At 49.8% G+C, this 27,512-nt stretch overlaps 1 protein-coding gene across 3 annotated transcripts in view; it reads right to left on the bottom strand.

The window, feature by feature from the left end:
- LOC140396851 (rho GTPase-activating protein 25-like) overlaps positions 1-27,512 on the bottom strand; it is a 54,032-nt gene that overhangs the window by 9,848 nt on the left and 16,672 nt on the right. For 2 of the 3 annotated variants that reach the window (XM_072485627.1, XM_072485629.1), the window contains exons 2-8: positions 17,940-18,139; positions 16,272-16,359; positions 10,838-10,963; positions 8,531-8,738; positions 6,474-6,606; positions 3,048-3,121; positions 1,786-1,907 (exon numbers count right to left, since the gene is read on the bottom strand). In XM_072485627.1, the coding sequence (XP_072341728.1) occupies positions 1,786-1,907; positions 3,048-3,121; positions 6,474-6,606; positions 8,531-8,738; positions 10,838-10,963; positions 16,272-16,359; positions 17,940-18,139 (951 nt within the window). Of the gene's footprint in view, positions 1-1,785; positions 1,908-3,047; positions 3,122-6,473; positions 6,607-8,530; positions 8,739-10,837; positions 10,964-16,271; positions 16,360-17,939; positions 18,140-26,663; positions 27,008-27,512 lie in introns of those variants that run through there. The other variant, XM_072485628.1, reaches the window with a different exon arrangement.

The raw sequence follows: 27,512 nt of genomic DNA, 5'->3' as shown, positions 1-27,512 counted from the left end.
AGTGAACTTACTTCAAAGTCTGAAGTATCTTTTGGTTAAAACTGCATCCAGTTGCAGCCTGTGTTATCCCAGAGTACATAACACAACAGGATGGAGGGAAGGGAGAGCGGCTGACTCAGTTGGCTAGACAGCCTCCAAGTCACACACCATCCAGACCTGAAAATGTATCACTCTCCAACCCGCCAACTTCCTCAATGCCCTGTTTGTATATATCCATCTCTCGCTCTATCCCCCTCCTCCTTGACCAATGTTTTGCTCACCTCTCCTAATAACCCTGGATGTGGTGCGGCATCCCATCCTGCAAAGCACTTGGATATTCTACTGCGTTCAACTCACAACGCAAATGCAAGTTGTGGTTTGCGAGGTCAAATCATCGTGGCTCAGGACTGAAATCTCTACTTCTCACCATCTCTACCTGGATGCTGCTTTCCCTGCTGTCGCGAGATGTCTCCGGTTCTCTTGGTTATGGATGTCGCTCACTGGGCTTGGTTTGACTTTACAATCCATATTTCCACCTGTGAAAAGGTGGGAGGGAGGGGGGAGGGTTGGCGCTGGGGGTGCAGTGGTCTTGCTGTGTGTGAAATGCCTGCCACATCACATCAATCGCCACCCTAGTCAATGACTCGCCACAGTGAAGTGTGTGTGGGTCCATTCCTGAGAGGGCTGATGCGCTCCCGTGAAAAAGCAAGTCGTTTTCTCTACTTTTTCTTTCTCTTTCTCTTCTCAACCTTCCCTTCCTTCAATGTGGCCTGGCTCTGATCAAGGGAGAAAGGCAGAGAAACTCCCTCCAGCCACCTCCGAACACCACTCCAACCAGTTGTTGGAATGGTCCAAATTGTTTGACAGGATGTGAGCAGCGTTGGCTGGGCCAGAATTTCTTGCCCATTCCCAATTGCCCTTGAGAAGGTGGTGGTGCGCTTGCCTTCCTGAACCACTGCTGTCCATGTGGTACAGGCACACCCACGGCGCTGTGAGGGTGGATTGTGGCCCAGTGGCGATGAAGGAACGGCAGCATAGTTCCAAGCCAGGATGGGACGTGACTTGGAGGAGGGGCTTACAGACAGTGCTGTTTTCATGTATCTCTGACAATCCCTACAGTACAGAAGGAGGCCATTCAGCCTATCGGGTCTGCACCGGCCCTTGGAAAGAGCACGCCACGCCTCCACCCTGTCACCGTAACCCCCACCTGGACAATAAGGGCAATTTAACATGGCCACTCCACCTAACCTGCACATTTTTGGACTGCCTTGACCTTCTGGGTGGTCGAGCTCATGGGTTTGGGAGGTGCTGTTGAAGGAGCCTTGGCGAGTTGCTGCAGTGCATCTTGTAGATGGTGCACACGGCTGTCGCTGTGCGGCGGTGGTGGAGGGAGTGAATGTTTGTGGAAGGGGAGCAATCAAGCGGGGCTGCTTTGTCCTGGATGGTGTCGAGCTTCTTGAGTGTTGTTGGAGCTGCGCTCATCCAGGCAAGTGGAGAGTATTCCATCACACTCCTGACTTGTGCCTTGCAGATGGTGGACAGGCTTTGGGGAGTTAGATGGTGAATTCCCTGCTTCAGAACTCCCAGCCTCTGACCTATGTTGATGTAAAGTTGATACCCTGACTTCTCGTCTCTATCTCTACCTTTGCCCCCAAGAGGAAAGCAGAGCTGGGTATGGGCAGGCCAGTTACCCCTCTGTGGAGTCCCAGCACCCTGCCCAGTTACTGTCCTGACAGGAGATGCCTCGCGTTGTTATGGGTTGAGAATTCAGACAGAGCTGAAGAACGATCAAACACTCGGACTTGCCTCTCATGATGGCCACAGGATCTTCGATTTTGGGCCTGAGGAGATTCACCCCGATGACGGTGGCCAGATTGTCTACGCTCATCTTATTGATGCTGGCGTTCTGCTGCACTTCGTAGAGAAACCTGTGCGGGAAACAGAGAGGAAACATTGGCTCTGCACCTTCTGGGAACAATGGCCAAAGCCATTTTGTGGCCAAGAAGACAACAGCAGGGTCAACCATGTACCCCCTGAGGATTATAGAAGCATTGAATAGCACACAAGCTGGCCAAGGACACCACTCCGAACTCTTGACGTTCCGCTCCGAGCCATACACCTTCCCGACTTGGAAATATATCATGTTGCAGCTGTACAGAACCTTACTTAGGCCTCACTTGGAATATCGTGTTCAATTCTGGTCGCCACACTACCAGAAGGATGTGGAGGCTTCAGAGAGGGTGCAGAAGAGATTTACCAGGATGTTGCCTGGAATGGAGGGCGTTACCTATGAGGAGCGGCTGAATAAACTCGGTTTGTTCCCACTGGAACGACGGAGGTTGAGGGGCGACCTGATAAAGGTCTACAAAATTATGAGGGGCATAGACAGAGTGGATAGTCAGAGACCTTTCCCCAGGGTAGAGGGATCAATTACTAGGGGGCATAGGTTAAAGGTGCGAGGGGCAAGGTTTAGAGTAGATGTACGAGGCAGGTTTTTTACACAGAGGGTAGTGGGTGCCTGGAACTCGCTGCCGGAGGAGGTGGTGGAAGCAGGGACGATAGTGACATTTACGGGGCATCTTGACAAATACATGAATAGGATGGGAATAGAGGGATACGGAACCCGGAAGTGTAGAAGATTGTAGTTTAGACGGACAGCATGGTCGGCACGGGCTTGGAGGGCCGAAGAGCCTGTTCCTGTGCTGTACTTTTCTTTGTGTGTCGGTCGTTCCTTCACTGTGGCTGGGTCAAAATGTTGGAGCCTTCTCCCCAACAGCACAGTGGGTGTACCTACACCACACGGACTGCAGCGGTTCAAGAAGGCAGCTCACCAGCCACCTCCTGAAGGGGCAATGAAGGATGGGTAATAAAAGTGGGGCGGGCCAGCAACATCCACATCCCAATCATGCATTTCTTTCCCACTCCCTTGCCTGTCCATTCCCAATCCGGTATCCCTGGCTCCCAAACTAGCAATGTTTCTCAGGACGTATCCCTCCAGTGCCACAGACTGGTTACAAGGAATCCCGGACTTACCGTTCTGATAAGATCGTGGGGGGGGGGGATCTCACCTGCAGATGTATCTGAGCAGGTTGCAGTTCACCTGGGGCAGGAAAGACACCTGTGACATCAGCTCCTGCCTCCCCTATGGAGGAAAAACAAAATTGTCACGTGCCAAACTGAATTTTCATAAACTGCATCCTGCCCCTTTTCAAACCCACAAACCGCTGGTCCCAGAAGAAACGGTTAAAACATAATAATTATCATTCGATTGTGGTCCACCCTCCGGTGGACTTCCTTGGCGAGGCCTCTGGTTTTATTCCGAGGAAACTTTGCCCCCCCCCCCCCGCCTCCAATATTCTTCCTGCTATCGTTCTTCACAGGCAACTTTGCACTGACAACGGAAGCCAATCAGGTCATCAGACCATGCTGGCTTCCTGGACACTTAGTGCTGTTCCTGTGCCCCGCCCCCTCGTCCCTGTTAAATCGCGTTAGAAGTGTTACAATCCCCAAAGGGACCGCTAACACTGGAAAAGAAATTTGAGCTTCCAGCTGATAGCTTAGAAGGATGGCAGAAGATTTCATGTTTTAAGACTTTCACTGCAACAAACTAAAAAAAACATTCTTGACTCAACAGTATTTTTGTGGGTATACTTCAGACCACGGAACGGAATACCCACCTTTTCATTTTTAAAATAAGTTTTTTTTAAATGGACTCAGGGAATACATTATAACATCCTTCAAGCAGACACTCAGTTCTCCCAAAAGCAGTTCAAGAAGATTCTTACCACTTGACCATTTACCTCTGGGGTTTTTTTTTTTCCTTTCTCAGCCTAGTAATTTTTAATCTCAGAATTGTCCTTCCCGGTGAGAGTATTACTGGAGACTGTCACTCTAGCGCAAGCTGGTCAAATAGTCCAGCTTTGTTTTAATTCCCCACAAATTTGATCTTTCCAATCCGAGCATGAGCTTCGACCTGCATTCCAATGTATTGAACAGCAGAGACTTTTTTGCCTCTGTCTGCTCGCCCAGGTTCTGATGAACTAACCTGCCTGTGATAGACAATGATATACAGGAAAACTAGAACCCAATATTACATTGCTTCCTCTGTATGCCTCCCATCACAAAGCCCATCACGTGTGAATCACATGGGCTTTGTATCCAGGTAGAGATGCTGATCAGCTATCCTTGAGAGCCCAACTCTTTTTCACCTTGGGACAAAGTGAAGCGTAATATTTACAACCTGACATTCTCAGCACCTTTCGGGGACTTTGGAGACTCCCAGTCTATTTACTGTCAGTACACAGGCTGCCGCCATTGTCTCCAAGTGTAAGTGCCTTACTTCAGAATCGCATCAATGTTGTTGATGGATTCTGCTTCCACTCGTTGAGTTTTCCTTGTCCCAACATCTCTCGGCATAGAGCTTCTAGCCTCTCCATTGTTCGGCGTGTGACCTGAAGTTCATGACCTCTAGTTGCTGGACTCCACTCATATTCTAACACTTCAATACAGCTTCTAATTTCATTGTTAATACTGTCCCGTTTCTGGATTAATAATGAAGACTTTTAAATAATGGCAAACAGGTGAAACCTCTTGACCCACAGAGAGTGGGGAAAAAAGTGTGGACCGCATGATTTGAGGTGAAATAGTTGATGTATTGGCAGGGAAAGTAGCTCAGTACATGAGGGAGAAAGGATGGAAAGATCTGGGGTGGTGTTAAATGAAGAGGGGTGGACAGAAACACATTTGGACATTAACAGCTTCATGGGTTGTCTCGTGATGTCCAGCAGATGTCAGTATGAACAAATAGAATAGATTCATAGAACATCTACAGCGCAGAAGGTGGCCATTCGGCCCATCGAGTCAGCACTGGCCCTCTGAAAGAGCACTCCACCCAGGCCCACTCCGCTGCCCCATCCCCGTAACCTGTTGACCTTAAGGGGCAATTTTAGCATGGCCAATCCACCTAATCGGCACATCTTTGGACTGTGGGAGGAAACCCACGCAGACACGGGGAGAACATGCAGACTCCGCACAGACAGTCACCCGAGGCCAGAATTGAACCCGGGTCCCTGGCGCTGTGAGGCAGCAGTGCTCACCAGTATGCCACCCCAAACACTTTGACACAAGACCATAAAATGCAGGAACAGAATTAGGCCATTCAGCCCATCGAGTCTGCTCCGTCATTTGATCTTGGCTGATATATTCCTTATCCCCATTCTCCTGCCTTCTCCCCAGTAGCCCCTGATCCCCTCATTCATCAAGAACACCAGATTTGTGCTGGAGGTGCTGTTACCCACTGGGCTACTGACCAAGAATTGGAATGTGGAATTGGACAGAATAGTTCTTTATTCCAACATAAGAACTAGGAGCTGGAGCAGGCAATGTAGCCTCTCGAGCCTGCTCCACCATTCAATACGATCATGGCTGATTTCATCATGGCCTTGACACCACTGTTATGGGTCAGAGTTTAGCGAACCCCAAGGTGTATCATGGAGTTCACCTGACCCACAACTTTTACTAGATTGTGGTATGGGGAGCACACGGCCCACTCTACAGGTGTGGGACAGCAGAAATGGAAAAGTATTTCTTAAAGCAAAACAATGTTTATTCTATGAACTCAAGTTAACCTTTTTAAAACATACAGTGAACATCTTAGCAACCATTAAGTAGCAACCATTAACCATTAAGTACAACACTAAGTAAACCTTTCAGCTTTCCTTTTTAACATCCATACGACTTAAAAACACCTTTTACCAGAAGCACATCAGGTTAAAGTCACTACTGAAAACATTTATAATTCTGAATTCACCAAATGATCAAGAGATAGTCTTTTGATGGCAGAGAGAACAGCAGTACACCTGCTTGGTCAGGCTTCAGCTCCAACACTGAAAATGAAACTAAAACACACCCTACAGCCTGCTCAAAAACAAAAGTAAAAAGCTGACAGACAGCCCAGCTCCACCCACTCTCTGACATCACTGCAGTAGTAAACACCCATTTCTTAAAGGTACTCTCACATGACACCACCGTCCTGCCCGTTCTCCATAACCCTTCAACCCATTGCCAATTAGGAATCTGTCTAACTCCTCCTTAAATTTACTCACTGTCCCAGAATCCACCACACTCTGGGGTAGCAAATTCGGTGGGAGGAATTACACACAACCCAGTAACTTGGAGACAGCTATGGCCTGGGCTCCAGTATGAAGAATGATGAGCTGAGGGAAGATCCACATGGTTCCTCCACTCTCCATCGGTACTCAGCCGGTATCACCCACTCCAGATGGTCATCCTCTCGCCCTGCAATCCATCAAATCATTCCCCCCATTGTCATTTTGTAAAACACGCTGGTGTTTATCATGTCCGCTCATCCCCTTATTGTCAATTATCCATGGTGCCCTGCACAGTGAGTCTCAGACATTCTGTTTAGTTTCTAAGATCGACACATTGGACATCCAACACTGCAGAACACCGAGACCGAGCGTAACAACACCTACCTCCTCCTCGTTGATGTTCATTCGCTGGCTACAGGCAAGGAAATCGTCATACTGGGACCAAGGAATGACTGGTTCTGGTAGCTCTCTGAGGTAGAGCTTAAACAGAGAGGCGACAGTGTGCACATCCGTATCCCTGGGAGGGGAGGGAAAAAAGGCCGGTTTCAACGTGTGTTAAACGGGAATGACGGGAACATTAGCCAACACCACGTTAATCCCGACTCCGACATGCGTCTGCTGCCAATGTTCAGCAAACAATGTCTGAGCAATCTTTCTTTCCCCAATGAATGTGGTGAATCGGGGCTTTTTCATTGAAGTCTACTTGTGACAAGAAGCGATTATTATTATTGGCTTGAGTTCACGTGGATGCAGGTGAGAAGGGAAACTGCCCGTGAAGATGGTTTCAGCTGAGATGCTGCACAAGGTGTGACCATTATACAGGGCTGGGTGAATGGACCCAAGTGTGTCTCTATCACTGTTGGGATGTAATGTCAGTGCTGGAGAAGTTAACCCCTCTGGGCACGCTCTTATTAGGAGACAGTCGTAGGTCATGGGAGAGGGACAGCAAAAGCTCCACCAGTCCTTCCCTCAATGGCATTCATTACGACAGCACAGTGGTTAGCACTGCTGCCTCACAGCGCCGGGTTCAATCCCGGCCTTGAGTGACTGTCTGTGCGGAGTCTGCACGTCGTCCCCGTGTCTGCGTGGGTTTCCTCCGGGTGCTCCGGTTTCCTCCCACACTCCAAAGATGTGCAGGTGAGGTGGATTGGGTCACGCAAGACTGCCCCTCAGTGTCCAAAGGATTAGGTGGGTTATGGGGGCAGGGTGCGAGCCTGCACGTGTGCTCTTTTGGAGGGTCGGTGCAGACTCGATGGGCTGAATGGCCTCCTTCTGCCTTGTGGGGATTCGCTGGAGAAAAACATCCTTCGAACCAAACCCTTGGTTTGAGCTCGAGGAGGAGGAGGAAGCTTTTTAATCCCCTCAACTGGGCTGTAATTCACCCAGATCATGGGAGTGCTTGCTTGTCTTGTCCCGAGAGAATAGCGGCTGCATGTTGAGAAGAGTAACTTTGCCTCTGTAACCGCTCCAACACTTCCATTGCTTCACACCAGCTTTCTGCTGCCGAGGTTTCAGCTTTACCGATTGGCTATACCAGGTTAAACAACCCAGGTGCCTGTCATTGCACAACACCCGTCTCATCACAGGTATCACTGGGATAAAGTCTCCGACCCTCCTTCCTGAGTGGGGCCCAAGAGGAGACTATCTGTCACTCTGTCTTGTGATGCACAAGAACACCAGAATTATCATGTGCAGGTTGGGTAGGTTGGACAGACAATAGGTCTTTCCTATTGATCATTCTCCGTATGTTTGTCTCCTAAGGAGATGAAATCCTCACAGCAGAAAAGATACTCCTGTGTGACCCATTGCATTGGGAGTGTATTCAGAAAGATTGGCGCGACGCGTCCTCTTGGGCGTAACTGAAAGACTGACCCTGGGGTCCAGACACAGAGTAAGGGCGCTATTGTAGTGATCGTGTTTTATGGGGTGACGGTCGGCTTATTTTGGAATTCAAATTTAACCATCTACCGTGGAGCCCCAGAGCGTTGCTCTCTCGGTGTCCAGTGACCTATACCAGGCCAGAGGGGCAAGCCAATGGCTACAGTAGGATTTTCCAGGACAACAAACGGCCTTTGATATTGTCCAAACCAGTAACTGGATGGTCAATTTTAACAAGAGAGTATGGAGTGAGAGTTCTGGGCAAAATGAAAGCCATTATGAGCATGCCATTTCCATGGAGGCAGCCTTGTGCAAATGTGTCAAATCGGAGATAAGGAATTGGCATCCCCGTCTTACATTTCTTCCCAACTTATTTCCGATTATGATGTGCACAGAGATTGGGAGAGAAATTGGCCGCCCCAGCAATATTGCTCGGTTTACACGCTGGTCACCGTGATGTCAGGCTGAGATGTAGCCCGCCAATCAATTCAGTCGTAGCCGTGTGCTCAGAATTCAGGGTTTGGTCATTGTCAAAGAGTGCCTCCAAGTCGCGAGTTGCATACCTGTCAAAGGTTGGCCTCTCTCCCGAATCGAAAGCATCCCTCAGTTCCTTCACTTGGTTGTCTTGCCCTGGCAAGCGAAAGACTCCTTCCTCGTTCAGTCCGTGCTCGCGAATGAAGTCTGCACACTGCTCCACTATCATGGGCACCAGGTGTTTCCCAAACTTCTGCTCGTAAACCATGGTGTCCACCAAACGTTGACCAAAGACAGCTGGAGGAAGAGAAAGAATCGAGGCCGGTCAGCCAACACGAGACATTTCCTTGGAGCTTGCAGGACAGGATGTGTCACAAAACCAACTCTGTCCCGTTTGGCCCCTTGACTGTCACTGAGCAGTAGGAACTTGGGAGCACAGCCAGAAGAGGCCTTTTGGCCCATGGTGGCTGTGCTGGCCCTTTTGAGAAAGCCCTTGATCTTAGTCCTACACCTGCCCATCGCCCTGTGAGTTTCTCGCCTTCACCAACCTGTTCAATTCCCTTCTTAAACTGTGACGTGAATCCATTTGCACCACTTTTCCAGACATTTCATTGCAGATTCCAACAGCTCTGAGTGGGGAAAAAAAACTATTCCATCCATACCTTCACCCTTGAATATAAATCGCTGTCTTACTCGCTGAGTTTCTGTATGAATGTTTTTTAAGCAAAGTGTGTCATTACTTCAGATGTAGACTTGACCCCGCTTTGTGTGTTACATGTAGAGCCTGGAGGCTCCAATCAATCAATCTTCACGTTTGCAAGCATTGTCCTCATCAATATAAAATCCTAGCTCGATACTAGGATCTCTTCATGTTGAGCATGGATTGAATGGCCTCCTTATGGTCTCGGGGTACATCCATTTCATGTATTTCTTCAGCCATCCACCCCATGGTTGAATACCGTTGAAATGGTTAGCCTGGGGCCGTAAATCATCGGGATGTTCTCCGAGGTGGTCCCCACGCCAGGGTCATCACTTCAGCGGAAGTTTGCACCCTCCCGTGCTGGGTAGAGGCTTGGGGGGGGGGGCATAGGGGTTGTTTCGGGGACTCCAGAGATCAGGGTGCTATTTAAAAATGGCGTCCCGCTCTCTCGCTGCACAAAACGGGGGCTGTGTGCGACTTGGGCCGCGGCCCCCTATCCGACCCAGGTGCCATTTCATCGTGTTGTGTTCCTTTGCGTTGCGAGTGCCAGGAAACACGTGGCTATACTTGCTCGCTGTGGGACTTTGTTGCCATTTAGTTAAATGTCGCCCTTTATTTCTTAAAACGCATGTTCCATCCAGTTTTGCCCCTATTCCTCTGCAATGAAAGGTTTGATGTTGACTCCCATTTTTTACAGGTATTGCCCACCTTCATTCTGGTTCCCCACTGGGCGTTAATCCGGTGTGCTTGCCCAATCAGTAATGGTTCGACGGCCCAGCCGAACCCTCTCCTCACCCGGCCCCCATGCCCATGGATCTTATGTCAGGTGCGTTGCAATGATATAAAGGCACCAATTGCTCATCGGGGATGTGTGCGGAAAGGTTGGGAATGTTCGTGATTTATTCCTGACCCAACTCGGATCGAATGCTCGAGGGTAGCGGGCGCAGGGTTGGGCGTGCTGCGACCTGCTCCGGGTATTAGTGAAAGTGAGGATGGATCACAGGACACACTTCCCTCAAAGTGGTGGCATGCTGCGACTGCAGGAAAGGCAGCTTGTCGCAGCGCAGGTCATTATACAGTTGCAAAGCCAAGTGTGGCAAGGCGGACGGCTCTCCTGGCTGAGGTCAGCAATATAGAATATGGATGAACGTTTGTGGATCTTCCTGCTTCAGTCAATGGGCCCACTCACCAAACGAGCGTCACGACGTTTACCGGGATGCACACTTAGTAAATTGGTGATCATATCAATGGCACAATGTGGGTTCTTGACCCAGTAAAGGTCCACTTGGTTGGGACTGGCAGGGGAGGAGGGGGCAGGGAGAGGTCTTGCATTTACGTAGCACCTTTCATGACCTCAGGGTATCCCAAAACACTTTAAACTAACCAAGTGCCTTTCGGCGCTGCAGGAAACCAATTTATGCCCAGCTTAGCTTCAGCATCCAGCAGCTTGCTAATGGCTGGCCCGTCTGTTCCTGTGGTGCTGAATGAGTGATGACATTGGTCAGAGCCGCTGGGAAAAGTTCCCCCTGATTTGAGGGGGCTTAATTTCCCATTGTGCGGCCCTCCCTCGGTGCTGCGCTGGGAGTGGCGGCTTGGACACTTGGACATGTTCTTTGTCGCATTTCCATGGTGGTGTGCAGGCTTGTCAGCACCCAGAGTGTTTATTGAAGAGAAGTGGCTGAATGTAGCGGGGTACCTCCACTCGCCGTTCCCATCGTGCGACGGATTGCTTTGACCCACTCTTTCATTTCGTTCTGGGAGTTGGCCATCAGCAGGTATGTCTCATACACGCTTCCTATCCGATCTTGGTCACTGTAGCCCCCTGTAAAACACCAGGACAACGAGTGATTCAGCAAGTTCAAATCCCGAGATGCACTCAATCTTTAACCAAACTGCGATCCTGCACACGGTCAGAAAACCTAGGGGCAGCACGGGGCGCAGTGGGTTAGCACTGCTGCCTCACGGTGCCGAGGTCCCAGGTTCGATCCCGGCTCTGGGTCACTGTCCGTGTGGAGTTTGCACATTCTCCCCGTGTTTGCGTGGGTTTCGCCCCCACAACCCAAAGATGTGCAGAGTAGGTGGGTTGGCCACGCTAAATTGCCCCTCAATTGGAAAAAAATGAATTGGGTCCTCTAAATTTATTTTTTTTAAAAGAGAAAAAGAAATGATTGAACAACAATTCGGATTGCTCTGATGGTTTGCCCTATCTATCGACTGACGGGATTCCCTACTCTGTCTCAGCCATTCTCCTCAGGATATTTCGCTGTTCATCAATGTGCGCACCAATAACACGTGCTGGGGGGGCCGAGTCCTTCACTCACAACGGTAACCATCATCACCACGTCAACGGCATCCCTGAAGCATAGGCTCACCAGTAAAACTGCCACCTCGAGCTGGGCCCCACCCTGGCCATCTCCCACTGCCTCAATCAAGCAAGGATTGTCTTGACTTAACCCGGCCCCTCCACATCGCTCAACTTTAACCGTGATCTTCCGGGAACATAGCACAGATCACACGCATGAGGATCAAATAATATTGAGTTGTGCATCAGTGTTAAAAGACGCGGAGTGCCAGTGGGAAAATTCAACCGACCCCACATTGATGTCACATGACCCCGTGGTACACCTTTAAGTGGGTGTGGTTATGTTTTCTGGGTGCATCATGGGAGAGGAAATGATGCAATGCATCATGTGATTCAGACTCGGTTTGTTCTGAGGGAGCTCCCAGTTGAGGCGTGTGTAAAAGCTCCCCAACTGAGTAAGACTGCTGTCAGCTCGCCAAATCCTTACTGCATGAACCTAGGGATCTTTGTGTTAGCCAATCCTCTTTGCAGAGGAAGCACAGGAGGAGTAAAACACAACAGTGAATAGGAGGGTGGGGAAGTAATCTGTGGGAGGGGGTTGAGGGAAGGAGAGAGGGCTGAGCTGAGTGCAAGCTGTGTCACTGATGGTGAGAGGTAAGGGGGGGGGGTGGTGGCCGGTGTTGGATGAGTTGATGTGGGCGTAGGTACGGAAGTGAAGCTGAGGTAGGAGGGTGAATGCTGTGTAGTGACTAGCCAAGGAGTTGGAAAATCCTCAATTCATTGGAGGATGGTTGGACTAGAGGGCAATAGAAGAGTGGGACTTAAAGACATTTTTGCAGCTATTTGGAGTCACAAAATATTTTGGCATAAATTGCCTGAAGACTTGCTTATTTGTCCTCACGGAAAGGGGAACTCAAAACCCCTTCTCAGAATTTACCAAGTAACTTTTGGTTTAGCACGGGGCTAAATCGCTGGCTTTGAAAGCAGACCAAGGCAGGCCAGCAGCACGGTTCAATTCCCGTACCGGCCTCCCTGAACAGGCGCCGGAATGTGGCGACTAGGGGCTTTTCACAGTAACTTCATTCGAAGCCGACTTGTGACAAGAAGCGAGTTTCATTTCATTTTTCATTTCCGAAGCACTGGTCCTTTACCCTTGGGAGTTTCAGAGAGCAAGTTCAGACTTTGTGTGTCGCTGGGCAATTGGAGGATTCCTGCTGAGGGGTTCACCCAGCTGAGGACAGAAGGGCCAGGGGGGTGGGATTTTACATACCTGGGTCATGGGGGGGGGGAATGAGGACACACAATGCAGCGAGGTGGCCCAAAGGGCCACCGACTCGGGCGGGACTGGGGAAATCCCAGCCAGTGGGAGGGGCTGGAAAATCCCAGACCCAGCTACCCGTTCCTCAGCCCCACCCTCAGCTCCCTGCCCCTTGAGGCAAATCGACTGTTGCCGCACATCGTGACCAGGCACACCGCGTTCGTCACGTCCGAGAGAAGGAACTTGAAGTTGCAGGAGGCGAAACTGTTTGTGGAAATTCTGCTTGGGGATTTCTCCCACCCGGCCATTTTAAAATGCTGAATTTGTAAAATCTAGAATGTGTGCGAGCAAGAGGTGACTTTGCTCACTGGTTTCAAGTCATTTAATTCAGTCAGAGTCATAATAATGGTCGCCAGGAGTGGTTGGATGACTGGATAAATTATTGTGCATTCAGTGACTCCGGATTCGCTTCCCTGGACTTCTCCCAGTGACCTTCCGGGGTGTTTCTTGTGGAGTATTGAGTAAGGGGAAAGGCTACAGTCTCTGAATAAAGGTGTTAATGTGATGTTAATTGTATTGTGAAGGATAAACAGGTGGAGGGTATTGATTCATTCAGCATCTTGAGCACATCTAATTTGACAGGTTAAAGAGCCTAAATGCAATGCTGCATTTTGCGAATAAGCCCTCTTGTGTGTCTGGTTACTGAGTCCACTGCCTGGCTTGGGTGCAGCATCTATTTAACAAAAAGGTCATCCATTCGGGACCTCGACGGAGAGAAACATCTTAACTCAAAAGGGTTGTGAATCTTTGGAATATCCTACCCCAGAGAGCTGTGGGTCCTCGGTCATTGAGCAGTGGCCCATGCAGATAGCTGGGGATGTGAGTGGAGCTGAGGGAAAGGACGGCCTTGGTGTCAGAAAAGGGACCATGCTCCTGCTCTGGGTAGAGTGAGAGGCTCCCTCTCACAAGTATGTGCAGGCGGAGCACCATCACACGGTCACTCACATGTCAGAGGCTGGCTCCAGATGCATCTCAATCTCAGCGAGCCTCTGTTAATAGTGAGCACTGCAAAGAAATCTTCTGTCAAACAAAGACGATTGCCTCCAGCGAGGCCTCTTGTCCGGTAAGTAGCTAAGAAAGCCTGAGCTCCCACCCCAATAACCGGAGTACAAGCTGGACCTATGCCTATTCCCGTTTCTCAAGTCCATGAATAAATAGTGAAGGTCATTGGGCTAGGTGTCAGAGGAGGTTTTCACAGATGGTCTGATGGACTTCCTCACTGGATGGTAATCGTGAGGGACAATGGTGGCCAGGGAGGGGAACGGAGGTTAGGCAATTGGAAGACGCCAGTTGAGTTCAAATAAAGCGCACAGTCTGATCATCAAACACCAGACTCTGGTCGGTATGAATCAGAGGGCAGGTGTTGTGTTTACGGCCTCGTGTCCATCGGGAGGCCGGTTTGAGCAGACCGTGAACAGAATCCCTCTGCCAGTAAAGTGAGAACGATGGACCTTCCATTTTATGTCCACCCGGCTTGGGTCTGGAATCTATTTGACAGAGGGACCATTCCTGCTCTGTCGTTGGGTCCACTGCACAGGTCATAGCTGGTCCGTGCTGACCAGTGGCAAACTGAGCTTTCTGATCTGAAATTGGAAGTTTGAAAGTAAAATGCTCACCTTTAGGCAGGAGGCATGATATTTAGGGAATCCGGAATGCACAATAATTTACCCAGCCGCCCAACCCCCCCCGGCGAACATTATGGTATTTAAGCGGGTGGGTCTATTTTTCTTTAAAAAATCTAACAAATTCCCATTGAGTCACAGACTCAGAAGGTGTATCTTTGCTGTGAGTGAGAGCACACTCTCATTGACGGCACCAGAGGCGAGAGATGGAGTTCAGGGGCTTTCTCCACCGTGTTCTGCTGCACAGAACCTGGCCCACATTCACACACACCACATCCTCTGCAACTTGACACGCCAGGTTTGTGCCGGAGGTGCAGTGGACAGACATGGCCCTTCAAACAGCAGGGCAGGGTTGCACAGGACGCACGGTCTGATGGACCGACCCAGCACCACACGCACATTGTCACGGAGAGGTCTTCGGCTGACCGCATCCTCTATCTCATTTCACAGTTAATCTGATACGGTTCAACGCCCGTGATCTGACCCTGGTGAATATGGGAGAAAGCGATGCAATGGCTAGATTACCGAGAAAAACAGGAGAAGTCGCCTCGCTCAGAATGTTGGGGGACAAAGCAGCATTCAGTTCAGTGCAGGAGAAGTTGGAACCTCTTTCAGCCAGCTTCCTGAGTGTACAGAGGTTTGCTCTGTCCTGCAGTGGAAGGGTGCCGGGAATATATCCCAATGTCATATTGGTCGAGGTGACATCCTGATGCTGCTCGAACAGGAGTTTCAGCATCCCCCGCATGCTAACGAATGGGGTTAATACCACTCCAGTGTCTTGGAGATGATTGCTGGGGCCCATATCTTCACTCAGTCGTGGCCAATTCCGGTACAGCGGTGTGGCTTTCCCCAACCCTCATTCGCTTCAGAGGATCCCAAGTACTGTTGGACCGGGTGGAGGGCGGAGCTTAAACTCCAGGCCTGGTTTGTTTTCCGGGAGTCAGCCTGGTCTGCCACCGGGAGGAAAGGAAGACCGGGAGAGGGGGGGGGGGAACAAGATTGAGGGGGAAATTCCTGAGCTAGGGGCAGCCGAAGACCAGGCCGGCGATAGTGGCATGATCAAAATTGTCTGGAGGAGGTTGTGGAGATCGGGGGGGGGGGGGGGGGGGGGGGCGGGGGGAGGAGCAGAGGGAGCAAGACCACAATGGGATTGGAAAACAAGGGATGTTCAACATCACAAACAGACCCCATTGTGGCCTCACTCAGCAACAACACACACTCTTCACAACATTCTTCACAGAAAAACAATCGCTGCTCTCCCGAACTGTCCTTCCCTGCACAGTGCAGGAATACAGGGATTTAAAAAGAAAATCTTGTTAAATTCTCCTCATTTTCATCAAGGACACAACAAAGGAGAACCAATAATATCGAGAACAGTATCAATCCCCACAAACAGCATCCCCTTCAACATACAAACCCAAACACCACCCATACATTCCCAAGACAACAAATAAAAAAGACCAGGAGAGAATTAACGGTCATCCCATAAACAATGTGCTCAACAACCACCCCCCCCCCCCCCCAATAGACCCACGCCCCCCCGCCCCAATAGACCCACGCCCCACCCCCACCAATGTTCGATGGCATCCAATTCTTGAGTGCAAGATAAACAATGCCCATGAATTGTAGAACCCCTCCATCCTCTCAAACCTCACCCTTCGCGAGTGTCAAAACTTCCAGGAGGCCCCCCCCCCCGCCACGGCGACACACAGGGTGGAGGAGCTGACCCCCCACCCCCAGCAGGACCCGCCTCGGGGCAAGGAACGCAGGGATATGCGAACATGGCCACTGGGCGGTGAATCTTCCACAACCTGGTAAGTACCAGACTTGGTGGCTGAACAAAACGCTGAAAATTGGAGCCTTTGAAGAGAACAGAGAGAGGGAGTACCTGGGGTGATCTCAAAGAGGAACTTTCCTGGATATTCAGGGTTTGGTGGTACTTCGTTGACTTTGTTCTCTTTGAGCAGGATGCAACCCTGTAGACAAGACAGATGTAACTCAGGCACGGCGGAGGAAGGGGTGACACAATGCACATGGTTAAAAATAACAACAGCTTGCGTGAATGAACTTGCCCCAACAGATCCGCCGGTCCGCCAGCCGCATTTTCCTGGGAGGCGCGCCCCCCGCCGGCATTGTGGCCCCCTCAGGCCGCCGGGGAACCCACGGGCGTGGGTGTGCTGCTGACGCAGCGGAGAATCCCGCTGATATCTCAGGGTGATTCAGGGGGGACCGAGAGCTTCGCTAACTCATCAGTCGTGCTCACAGTGGGAAAGGCGACCTTGGTTTGGGACCCTGACTTCCACGTCACATTCTTCGACCGAAGAACTCGTTTTCTGATTTCAGCACTGTTGCAATGTGACGAATGCACTGCTGCTTTCTCGAATCGAGGGGCACCTTTTCCCAAAGGACCTTGGAAAGCGCCCATGTTTCCCAGGTTCCGCCCCAAGAGTTCCTGCCTTGTGCAGCTCCCGACGGATGAGGAAGGCAATTGTTTCTTTGACCCCCCTCAATGTGACCCTTCCTCTGCCAACAGTTCGTTTTGAAATTGTGCTGAATGAGAACGCAGGAGTTAAGCTGGTAGTGAATTGGGGAAGGATTAGCGAATCATTTGCCGCCAGAGTGTATCAGGCAGTTCACTCCGGGAGGAACTGGGAGAGTCTGTGACTTTACTGTCCTGAGACTGGGTGAGACTCACGCAGACACGGGGAGATTCTGCTGACCACTGTGCCCCTGCGCTGCCCCTTCCTCAACGTACAATTATTGGAATTAATGCCAACAACCTCTCCACAGTATTGATGGCCAGTGAGGTGGGACTGAAATTATTCAGGTCCAAGGTGATCTCATATTCAATCTCTTGAGGAATTTGTCAATCGTGCCCCAGGCAGCAGTGGAAGCAAGATAAATTTTGAATTTCCAGTTGAGGATGGTCTTAGTGCTCAATGTTTGATTATGCATGTCGAGTATCTGGTCACTGTGTGCCCCAGGTAAACCTGGCTGCAGTCACAGAAAAAGGGGGATGTTATCGGAAGCAGCAGCAATCCTGAGAGGAGATATTTAAGAGCACCCAAAATAAACTATTGTTGCCCAGGTGGATTAGCGTACAAGGAAGATGGTGTGTCCCGGGCATTAAACACAACACTCAGGATCTGGGTGGTACTGAGCCCCGATAACAAGGAAGTGATCCAGTTCTTTTACCCTCCAGGTCTCAGTGAAATGTCAGTCTGGAGAAGTCTTATCGTGAGAGAACACTCAATGGCGAGTTGACCTGTTGTGGCTTTCACAGATTGTGAACCATCAAACCACCTTGATTTGATTACAATCTTGGCCTCATCCTGTTAGGCACCCCATCTTAAGACTTGAAGATGGGCAAGAATATGGTTAAATAAAGGGGCACGGTCAATGGTTTTGTAAAAGTATCAACATCAAATATTTACTAACTCCGGATATCGTTACCACAGTTAACCAGATCCTAAACGTTCTCTGGTGATCAGAGGTACATGAATTTTCCTTGTTCTAGCCTCGGCGTCATTGTCAGCAAGTATATCTGATCTGGTACCTGTGGCCTGCCATCCTCCTCCTCTTTGTAATAGCACAGGTTATCTCCGCGAAGAACAAACCAACGGGACTGCCACTGCTTAACCAGAGATCTCTTCTTCTTCAACCAGCCTGTCTTCAGAGGGCGCTCCAATGTGTTGGGAGATGAAGGCCGATTTGACACTGTGCCGTACTCCCCTGGCATCACACTCTTCGAACGACCTGGAAACAGTCAACAAAGAGAAATCACAAGCTTTAGGGGTTGCTTTGAAACATTGTACTTGAATCGTAAAGTTTTGTTTCCCTTCACAGATGCTGCCAGACCTGTTGGGGGTTTTGCACCATTTCTGTTTCTATTTCAGATTTGCAGCATCTGCAGTGTTTTGCTTCAATAACACTTCCTTTCAGTTTTAACCGGTGCAATAGTTAACTATCCTTCAGACGCCCCAAAGTCTGTCCACCACCAATTAGGCTCAAGTCAGGAATGTGGTGGACCCCATCCACAGACATTCCCACTTACCGACAAATAGTGGCAGCCGTGTGTACCATCTACTGCAGGAACTCATCAAGGTTCCTTAGACAGCACCTTCCAAACCCATGGCACCGACCACCTAGAAGGACAAGAGCAGCAGGTACCTGGGACCCCCACCACCTGGAGGTTCCCCTCCAAGTCACTCACCACCCTGACTTGGGAATATATCGGCCGCTGCTACATTGTCAAATTACTAGAATTCCCTCCCTAACAGCACTATGGGAGTACCTACACCACATGGATTTCAGCGGTTCAAGAAGGCAGCTCACCACCACCTTCTCAAGGCGCAATTATGGATGGGTGTGGGCAGCACGGTAGCACAGTGGTCAGCACTGTTGCTTAGCTGCTCCAGGGTCCCAGGTTCGATTCCCCGCTGGGTCACTGTCTGTGCGGAGTCTGCACGTTCTCCCCGTGTCTGCGTGGGTTTCCTCCGGGTCCCCTTCGCGTCCAAAACAAACAAAGGTTGGGTGGGGTTACGGGGATAGGGTGGAGGTGTGGGCTTGTGTACGGTGCTCTTTCCACGGGCCGGCGCAGACTCGATGGGCCGAATGGCCTATTTCTGCACTGTAAATTCTGTGATAAAAATGCTGGCCCACACACACATTAATTGAAAAGAAATGAATATTACTCCAGTTTTTCTGACGCTCCAGAAACACCTTCCTCCTAAACTATCCACGTATCACAATCAAACGGGAGTCTCCCGACTTGTTCTTTTCAAAGAACATTTCAACTTATTGTCTCGCAAAACCTAGCTTCCAGTCTGACTAACTTAACATTTACAAAGCAAAGGAAGTTGTACATGTGAGAACAAGCTGTTTGGCTCAACGTAATTCTCAAAAAGCAAATGAGGGATTGTGAAGCTGGGCTGTGGACAGGCGTTACAGTGAATGTATTCATCACTGTGTAATGACAGATTACCCCTCAAGCGCCACCCCCGCCACCTTTCAAACGATACGGCCTTCCAAACTGGTTTTGGAGACCCACTGTAAAGTTGAAGGATGGAAACGGCTTTGATGTTGAAGATGTCAAGTCAAAAGTCTTCACGAAATGTCACTTGTCTGCACCATCTCTCAGGGCTGGTGCCCAGCGAGATGTCGGTCTGTCTGACATGGTCATGGCAGTGAGACAGATGGTCCACTTGTTGTCACATTGCTGATTGTGGGAGCTTGCTGTGCACAAACTGGGCACGTGTGTATCACATCACAACAGTGGCACCCTTCAAAAAGGTTCGAAAGCACCTTGGGACATCGCAAGGTTGTGAAAGGTTCTTTTTAAACGCAAGTCTTCATTAATGCACGTTGTGATGTTATAGCAAACCATTTAATTCCTGCTACGGTGAACGGGAAAAGATTTAACAATAGCAGCGGGAGTAGGGCATCCTTGGGCCTTCTTTGGTCGTTGAATAAACATCAGTGTCTTCAGTACCAGTCACCCAGCCAGTCCTCCCAGCTTCCCCGAGAGAGATGGTCAATCTCCACCTCAAAATGCTGAACGAGTGAGATTCAGATCCCTCCGAATGGAGAAATTCCTCCGCACCTCCTCAATGAGCAATCCTTCAACCTGGGACTGTGCCCCCCCCCCCACCCCCACCCTCACTCAGCCCTGGATACCCCAGCCAGGGGAAACAACCTCTCCTCCATCCCTCCGCGTCAAGCCCCTTCAGAACCTTGAATATTTCAATGAGATTGCCTCACATCCGCCCAGGCTCCAGAGGATACGGACCCAATTTACTCTGTTATGGGCCAGGGTTTAGAGAACCCCAACATGTATCATGGAGTTCACCTGACCCTCGGCTTTGATTAGATTGTGGTATGAGGAGCACACGGGCCTATTCTGCAGGTGTGGTGCAACAGAGAGTTAAAGGACTTTTAAATTAAAACAATGTTTATTTATGAAACCAGTTAACACTTTATAAACCCACAGTAAACATCTCAACAACTATCAACACCAATAAATCCCCCAAGGAACTCAGTACTCTCTAAGTAACTCTTAATCTTTCCTTGCAACATCCATAAGACAAAAATAACCCTTTTTACAGAAAGACATCAGGTTTAACTTCTCTACAGAAACAGGTGTTCTTTTCACATCACCAAAGGATTTGGAGACGGTCTTTAGTTTGCAGAGAGAGAGACTAATACACCTTCTGGCTGTGACTGCAGCTATCCAGCTCTCAAAACAAAACTAAAACACACCCTGTAGCAGACAACCCAAATCGAAAGTAAAAGCAGACAGACAGCCCAGCTCCACCCACACTCCGACATCACTGATAAACATCCATTTCTTAAAGGTACATCCACTACAGCTATTTTATAAACACCCATTTCTTAAAGGTACTCTCACATGACAACTCAACGTCTCATCTCCGCGACCAATCCAAAGAACTCTCGCCATCCCGCCTCCAAAGGTTCGCTGTCAAATCCTATTGGATAAACACTGCTGGGGAGCAGGATGGGTCATTGCTTTGCAACAGAAAGGCGCTAAAAATATGAATTTTTCACACCATCTGTCTGCACGTTGGTATCGGAAGAAATGAAAGGCAAGTCGACCTGTGGAATTCAGCACATTGTGATTCCAGAACATAGAACATAGAACATAGAACATAGAAAATACAGCACAGAACAGGCCCTTCGGCCCACGATGTTGTGCCGAACCTTTGTCCTAGATTAATCATAGACAATCATAGATTATCATTGAATTTACAGTACAGAAGGAGGCCATTCGGCCCTTTGAGTCTGCACCGGCTCTTGGAAAGAGCACCCTACCCAAACTCAACACCTTCACCCAACACCAAGGGCAATTTGGACATTAAGGGCAATTTATCATTGGCCAATTCACCTAACCTGCACATCTTTGGATTGTGGGAGGAAACCGGAGCACCCGGAGGAAACCCACGCAGACACGGGGAGGACGTGCAGACTCCGCACAGTCAGTGACCCAAGACGGAATCGAACCTGGGACCCTGGAGCTGTGAAGCAATTGTGCTATCCACAATGCTACCGTGCTGCCCTTGAGAACAAATAAATCTACACTATATCATTTAACCGTAATCCATGTATCCAATAGCTGCTTGAAGGTCCCTAATGTTTCCGACTCAACTACTTCCACAGGCAGTGCATTCCATGCCCCCACTACTCTCTGGGTAAAGAACCTACCTCTGATATCCCTCCTATATCTTCCACCTTTCACCTTAAATTTATGTCCCCTTGTAATGGTTTGTTCCACCCGGGGAAAAAGTCTCTGACTGTCTACTCTATCTATTCCCCTGATCATCTTATAAACCTCTATCAAGTCGCCCCTCATCCTTCTCCGTTCTAATGAGAAAAGGCCTAGCACCCTCAACCTTTCCTCGTAAGACCTACTCTCCATTCCAGGCAACATCCTGGTAAATCTTCTTTGCACCTTTTCCAAAGCTTCCACATCCTTCCTAAATTGAGGCGACCAGAACTGTACACAGTACTCCAAATGTGGCCTTACCAAAGTTTTGTACAGCTGCATCATCACCTCACGGCTCTTAAATTCAATCCCTCTGTTAATGAACGCGAGCACACCATAGGCCTTCTTCACAGCTCTATCCACTTGAGTGGCAACTTTCAAAGATGTATGAACATAGACCCCAAGATCTCTCTGGTCCTCCACATTGCCAAGAACTCTACCGTTAACCCTGTATTCCGCATTCATATTTGTCCTTCCAAAATGGACAACCTCACACTTTTCAGGGTTAAACTCCATCTGCCACTTCTCAGCCCAGCTCTGCATCCTATCTATGTCTCTTTGCAGCCGACAACAGCCCTCCTTACTATCCACAACTCCACCAATCTTCGTATCGTCTGCAAATTTACTGACCCACCCTTCAACTCCCTCATCCAAGTCATTAATGAAAATCACAAAGAGCAGAGGACCCAGAACTGATCCCTGCGGTACGCCACTGGTAACTGGGATCCAGGCTGAATATTTGCCATCCACCACCACTCTCTGACTTCTATCGGTTAGCCAGTTCGTTATCCAACTGGCCAAATTTCCCTCGGTTATGGGTGGAGGCAGCTGTCCAACAAGGGTCCGGACACAGGCTCTCCCGCCTCCTCCCTCTGAAAATGAAAGCCGGTGCACCAAGACGTGGGGCCTGAAGTCCTGCAGGAGAGCATGGTAAACTTTGCGAACAATTTGGGTCACTTCACTGAATGAATGCAGGTTGGTTTCCTGGAACTGGGTTCCGCAGGCACCACATGAGTTCAGCTTGTGTTCAAGGAGAGCTTGTGATGGTTCCCTGTGGAGAGGGACAAACCCTCCTCACTCACAGTTTCACTCAGCATCTCCTCTTCTCAATGGGTTTTTAATTTGCCAATGCCACAACGGCACCATCCTTGGGGGGGGGGGGGGGGGGTTGGAAAGCCGGTCGAGCTGGTGTTCGTGCGCTTTACGTGTTTCGAATCTGTCAGTGGGCTGTGAGAGGCACAGCTGGTCCACACTCCGGAAGTGCTTGCTCAAAATGGAAAGCATCTTTCCAGATGCCTTCACTATCATCACAGTGACAGGAAACCCTGCAGCATGTGAACTGCAGAGACACCTTTTCATCACCCCTTTTCATTCCAAACTCCCTCCTCTGCTTCTAAATCGGGAATTCCTACAGGATGACAGACGAGTCAATTCTGGCATGAAAATAGGAAATGCTGGATAACCTCAGCAGGTCTGACAGCATCTGTGGAGATGTTCAGCATCCCTGCTTTTCATTGTTGCATTATTGGTGGTCAGGCTTCCACCGCCTGGGCCCCAGGCTTCGAGTTCCCTCACTAAACCTCTCTCTGTCTATCTGTCTCTCGGTCTGTCTCTCCTTCTCTCTCTCTCTCTGTCTCCCTCTCTCTGTCTGTCTGCTCTCTCTGTGTCTGTTTCTGTCTCTGTCCGCTCTCTCTCTATCTGTTTCTGTCTACCTCTCTCTCTGTCCACTCTCTCTCTCTATCTGTTTCTGTCTCTCTCTCTCTCTGTCCGTTCTCTCTCTCTCTGTCTCCCTCTCTCTGTCTGTCTGCTCTCTCTCTGTCTGTTTCTGTCTCTGTCCGCTCTCTCTCTGTCTGTTTCTGTCTCCCTCTCTCTCTGTCCACTCTCTCTCTATCTGTTTCTGTCTCTCTCTCTGTCCGTCTCTCTCTCTCTATCTGTTTCTGTGTCTCTCTCTCCGTTCTCTCTCTCTCTGTCTGTTTATGTCTCTCTCTCTCTCTCTCTGTCCGTTCTCTCTCTCTCTCTATCTGTTTCTGTCTCTCTCTCTATCTGTTTCTGCCCCTCTCTCTCTCTCTCTGTCCATTCTCTCTCTATCTGTTTCTGTCTCTCTCTCTCTCTCTCTGTCCGTTCTCTCTCTCTCTATGTTTCTGTCTCTCTCTCTCTCTGTCCGCTCTCTATCTGTTTCTGTCCCTCTCTCTGTCCGCCCTCTCTCTCTCTGTTTCTTTCTCTCTCTCTCTGTCCGTTCTCTCTCTCTCTCTGTCCGTTCTCTCTCTCTCTCTATCTGTTTCTGTCTCTCTGACTCCTATCCTCTCGAGCATGTTGTTTTGCCCCGTTGAATCTGATCCTCTCAGAAGAGCAACTTGCTGCCTTGCCATCACAGCACTGTTTGCTTCCTCAGTTAGCCCAGGTTGCTGGCCTCAGCCAATGCTGCTTACAGACAATCCCGGCCCAGGGCCACCCTCTCTGGAATAAAGGAACTTGCTGAGATAGGCCTGCTTTTTAGGCACTGTCTCTGAAAGTATTGTTTCAGCTTCACGCTGTGTCTCCTTTTACAGACGGTATATAATTCGATAACCTCGCAAAGTATTGACAAGTCAATGTTTATCAAGTCATTCTTCATCCCATTGGGAGCTGATACATTGCAGTGACAGAGCAGAGTAACAAATGGGTGATTTTCAGAGTAGCAGGTGGTGACTCGTGGGGCACCCCTGAGATCCTGGGCCCCAGCTTTTCGCAATGTACGTCAACAATATGGGCGAGCCAATCAAATCCAGGTTTGCTGATGACATGAAACCTGGTGGAACTGCGAGGTGAGGAGGAGGTAAAGGGGGCCTCGAGGAGATTTAGACAAGTTGAGTGGCTGGGCACCGATGTGTCAGGTGTGGTCTCACAAGTGAAATTATCCACTTTGAGAGGAAAAGTAGACGGACGGAGTATTATGTAAATGGTGATGGATTGGGACATGTTGACGTACAAAGGGACCTGTGTGCCCCGGTACACCAATCACTGAAAACATGCACCCAGGGACAGCAAGTGGTTAGGAATGGTCTGTTGGCCCTCATTGCGAAAGGATTTCAGTGCAAGAGAAAGGATGTCTCCCTGTAGCTGCGCAAGGCCTCGTTGAGACCACGCCTGGAGTAGGAGGTGAAGCTTTGGTCTCCCCGTCTCAGAAAGGATACAGTTGCCAGGAAGGTTCTGTCAGACTCATTCCTGGGATGGCAGGGTGGTCACATGGGGAGAGATTGCGTTGACCAGGCATGTGCTCACCAGAATTTAGAAGAGAATAGAATTGAGAGGGGGTTGCATTGAAACGTATAAAATTCGGACAGGGCTCAAGGAGGAAACAGGTAGATTTGTGCACACTCTAGACATCCAAGGGGTCTGGGGGGAGCGTTGGAGTATGGTGTTCGGATTGGTCAGGACCACACTGAATGGCGGAGCAGGCTCGATGGGCCGAATTTACTTCCTCCTCCTGCTCCTATTTTCCACGTTTCTCTGCAAGAACTGCACCCAATCTGTTCTGGGCTCCGTTCCATTGCGTTTGACGCCGAGTCTTTTTAATGGTGAACTCAAACCCGGGAGCAATTGAAAACTGCAGCCTCGAGTAAATTAGAGGGAAGTAGCAAAATCACCAGAAGTTCTCAATTCTGAAAATAGAACGCAAACGGAGAACGCAGGCGGAGCCCTCTGCTGTTTCCTTTCTCTCTTGGCCTTGGGGTGCGCGTCTTCCCCTTTCAGCCAGGGTGCCAGGCGGTATTCGAGGGAAATTCCAGCGGTAATCTGGAATCCTCTCTCTCTCTTTCTGATTGCATTTCTCTTCGGTCCGAGATAGTCTGAGATCATAGCAATTTATAGGACAGAAACAGACCATTTAGCCCAATAGTGCTGCACTGTTGCTAAATGCTCCACACCAGCTTAGTCTCACACCATCATTCCCTTTTTGGGAACTCAAACCCGCCATGAAGCAGGGTGTGTGTTCATGTTCGACTCCAGAGACTTGAGTGTATAATCTGGGCCGACACTCGCAGTGATGTGGGAGTGATGTACGCTCGTCCTGAAGGGCCCTGTCTGCTGTCTCACATCGATGGGAAATAACTTGTGCCATTGCGGAGGAGAGCATTGGCATGGCAAAACTTGGCTCCTCAATCTCGCTCCTCAACCAAGAGATAAAACATTCAAATCGGGGGCAGGAGTGGGCCATTCGGCCCCTCGAGCCAGCTCCGCCATTCAATAAGACCTCGCCTGATCCAATTGCAACTTCAACCTGGCATTCCTGCCGACCCTGGTAACCTTTCACCCCCCCTTGTCAATCAAGAATCCACCTGACTCAGCCTTAAGAATATTTACAGACTCTGCTTGCGCTGCCTTTTGAGGAAGGGCGTACCCAAGACTCACCAACCTCGGAGAAAACGTTTACCCACCCCACCTCTGTGTTAAACTCCTTATTTATAAACCGTGACCCCCGAGTTCGACGTTGTCCCACAAGAGGAAACATCCTCTCCACATCCACCCATTCAATACCCCCTCAGGATCTCATCAGTTTCCATCAAGTCGCCTCTTAAGTCTTCTCAACTCCAGTGGCTATGGGCTCAACCTCCTAAGACAGCCCGCCCATGAGACCTTCTCTGAACTACATGTTCGCACTGATGAAGGAGAGCAACGCTGTGCGGAGTGCTCCAGATGAGGTCTCGCCGTGCCCTGCATAACTGAAGCATAACCCCTCTTCTGCATTCGATTATCCTCGCAAGAGGGTTCGCAAAAGCAGAATAAAAGAGACAAAAGCTCAGCGGGCCAGGCAGTGTCTGTGCAGAGAGAGAGAGAGAGAGAGAGAAAGGGGACGTTTCAGCTCATCGACCTTTCAACACATTATCTTGCCATGTGTTGTGAGAGCTTGGCTGCGTGTTTAACGGTGGTCCCATTTCCCACATTGCAACCGTGGTGACTCCTGAAAAGTGTTTTTGGGGACGTCTGACAGTTGAGAAAGGTGCTCGAAAATGCAAGTCTTACTTTTGATGCTTCAGGGACGTGATGCGAGCCGTGTTTTTCTCCTCGTCTCGAACCAGCCCACTCACATCTGCTGCGTTGAATTACCGGAACTGTTGTGGACTGGGGCTTTTTCTGTAGGTTGGTTGTGGCTGGTTCAGCACAGGGCTAAATAGCTGGCTTTGAAAGCAGACCAAGGCAGGCCTGCAGCACGGTTCGATTCCCGTACCAGCCTCCCCGAACAGGCGCTGGAATGTGGCGACTAGGGGCTTTTCACAGTAACTTCATTTGAAGCCGATTTTCATTTCATTTTAGGTGTAAGGCAACTGCAATCCACAGAATAGCTGCTGGTGTTTACTGTTCAGTGAGGAATGTGTGTTTCGCCCTCCCATCATGATCCTTCATCATGGGGTAAACCTCAGAGACAGCTTCACCCTCACACACCCACACGCCTCAGTAAAGGCTCTCTGGAGCTGGAGATCCAGGCTTGAAAGCTGCTCTCAGCATTGGGCACCCTCCTTCCTGTTAGGCGACTCAAACAACAGAGAGATGCTGTCGTGTTCGACAGTAGGCTTGCCCGTTGGCAACCGGGCAGGATGTGGCTGGGCAGACTGGGGTTTAGCTGTTCGAAAGGACAGTCCCAGTGGAAACTGGAGGACCCGAGTAGATTAGTTCTGGTGTGGCCGGGGGCTTGGGAGGAAGGAATGGTCAGAATCAATCTTGCTGCTGGTCCGCACTTCAGGGTCTCCCAGAAGACTGAGGGAAATGGCTTTCAACATTGCAACTCGACAAAACAGGTGGCAGCAAGCTCATTGGACTGGCCACTGTAAACACTGGAATCCTGAGCATCCTGCATTGAATAAGTGTGGCATG

The sequence above is a fragment of the Scyliorhinus torazame genome, chromosome 20 (genome assembly GCF_047496885.1).
Source record: "Scyliorhinus torazame isolate Kashiwa2021f chromosome 20, sScyTor2.1, whole genome shotgun sequence".
In the NCBI taxonomy this organism is placed as follows: Eukaryota; Metazoa; Chordata; class Chondrichthyes; order Carcharhiniformes; family Scyliorhinidae; genus Scyliorhinus; species Scyliorhinus torazame.
The sequence above is the reverse complement of the archived record's forward strand: the minus strand, read 5'-3'. Positions and strand labels throughout refer to the sequence as shown.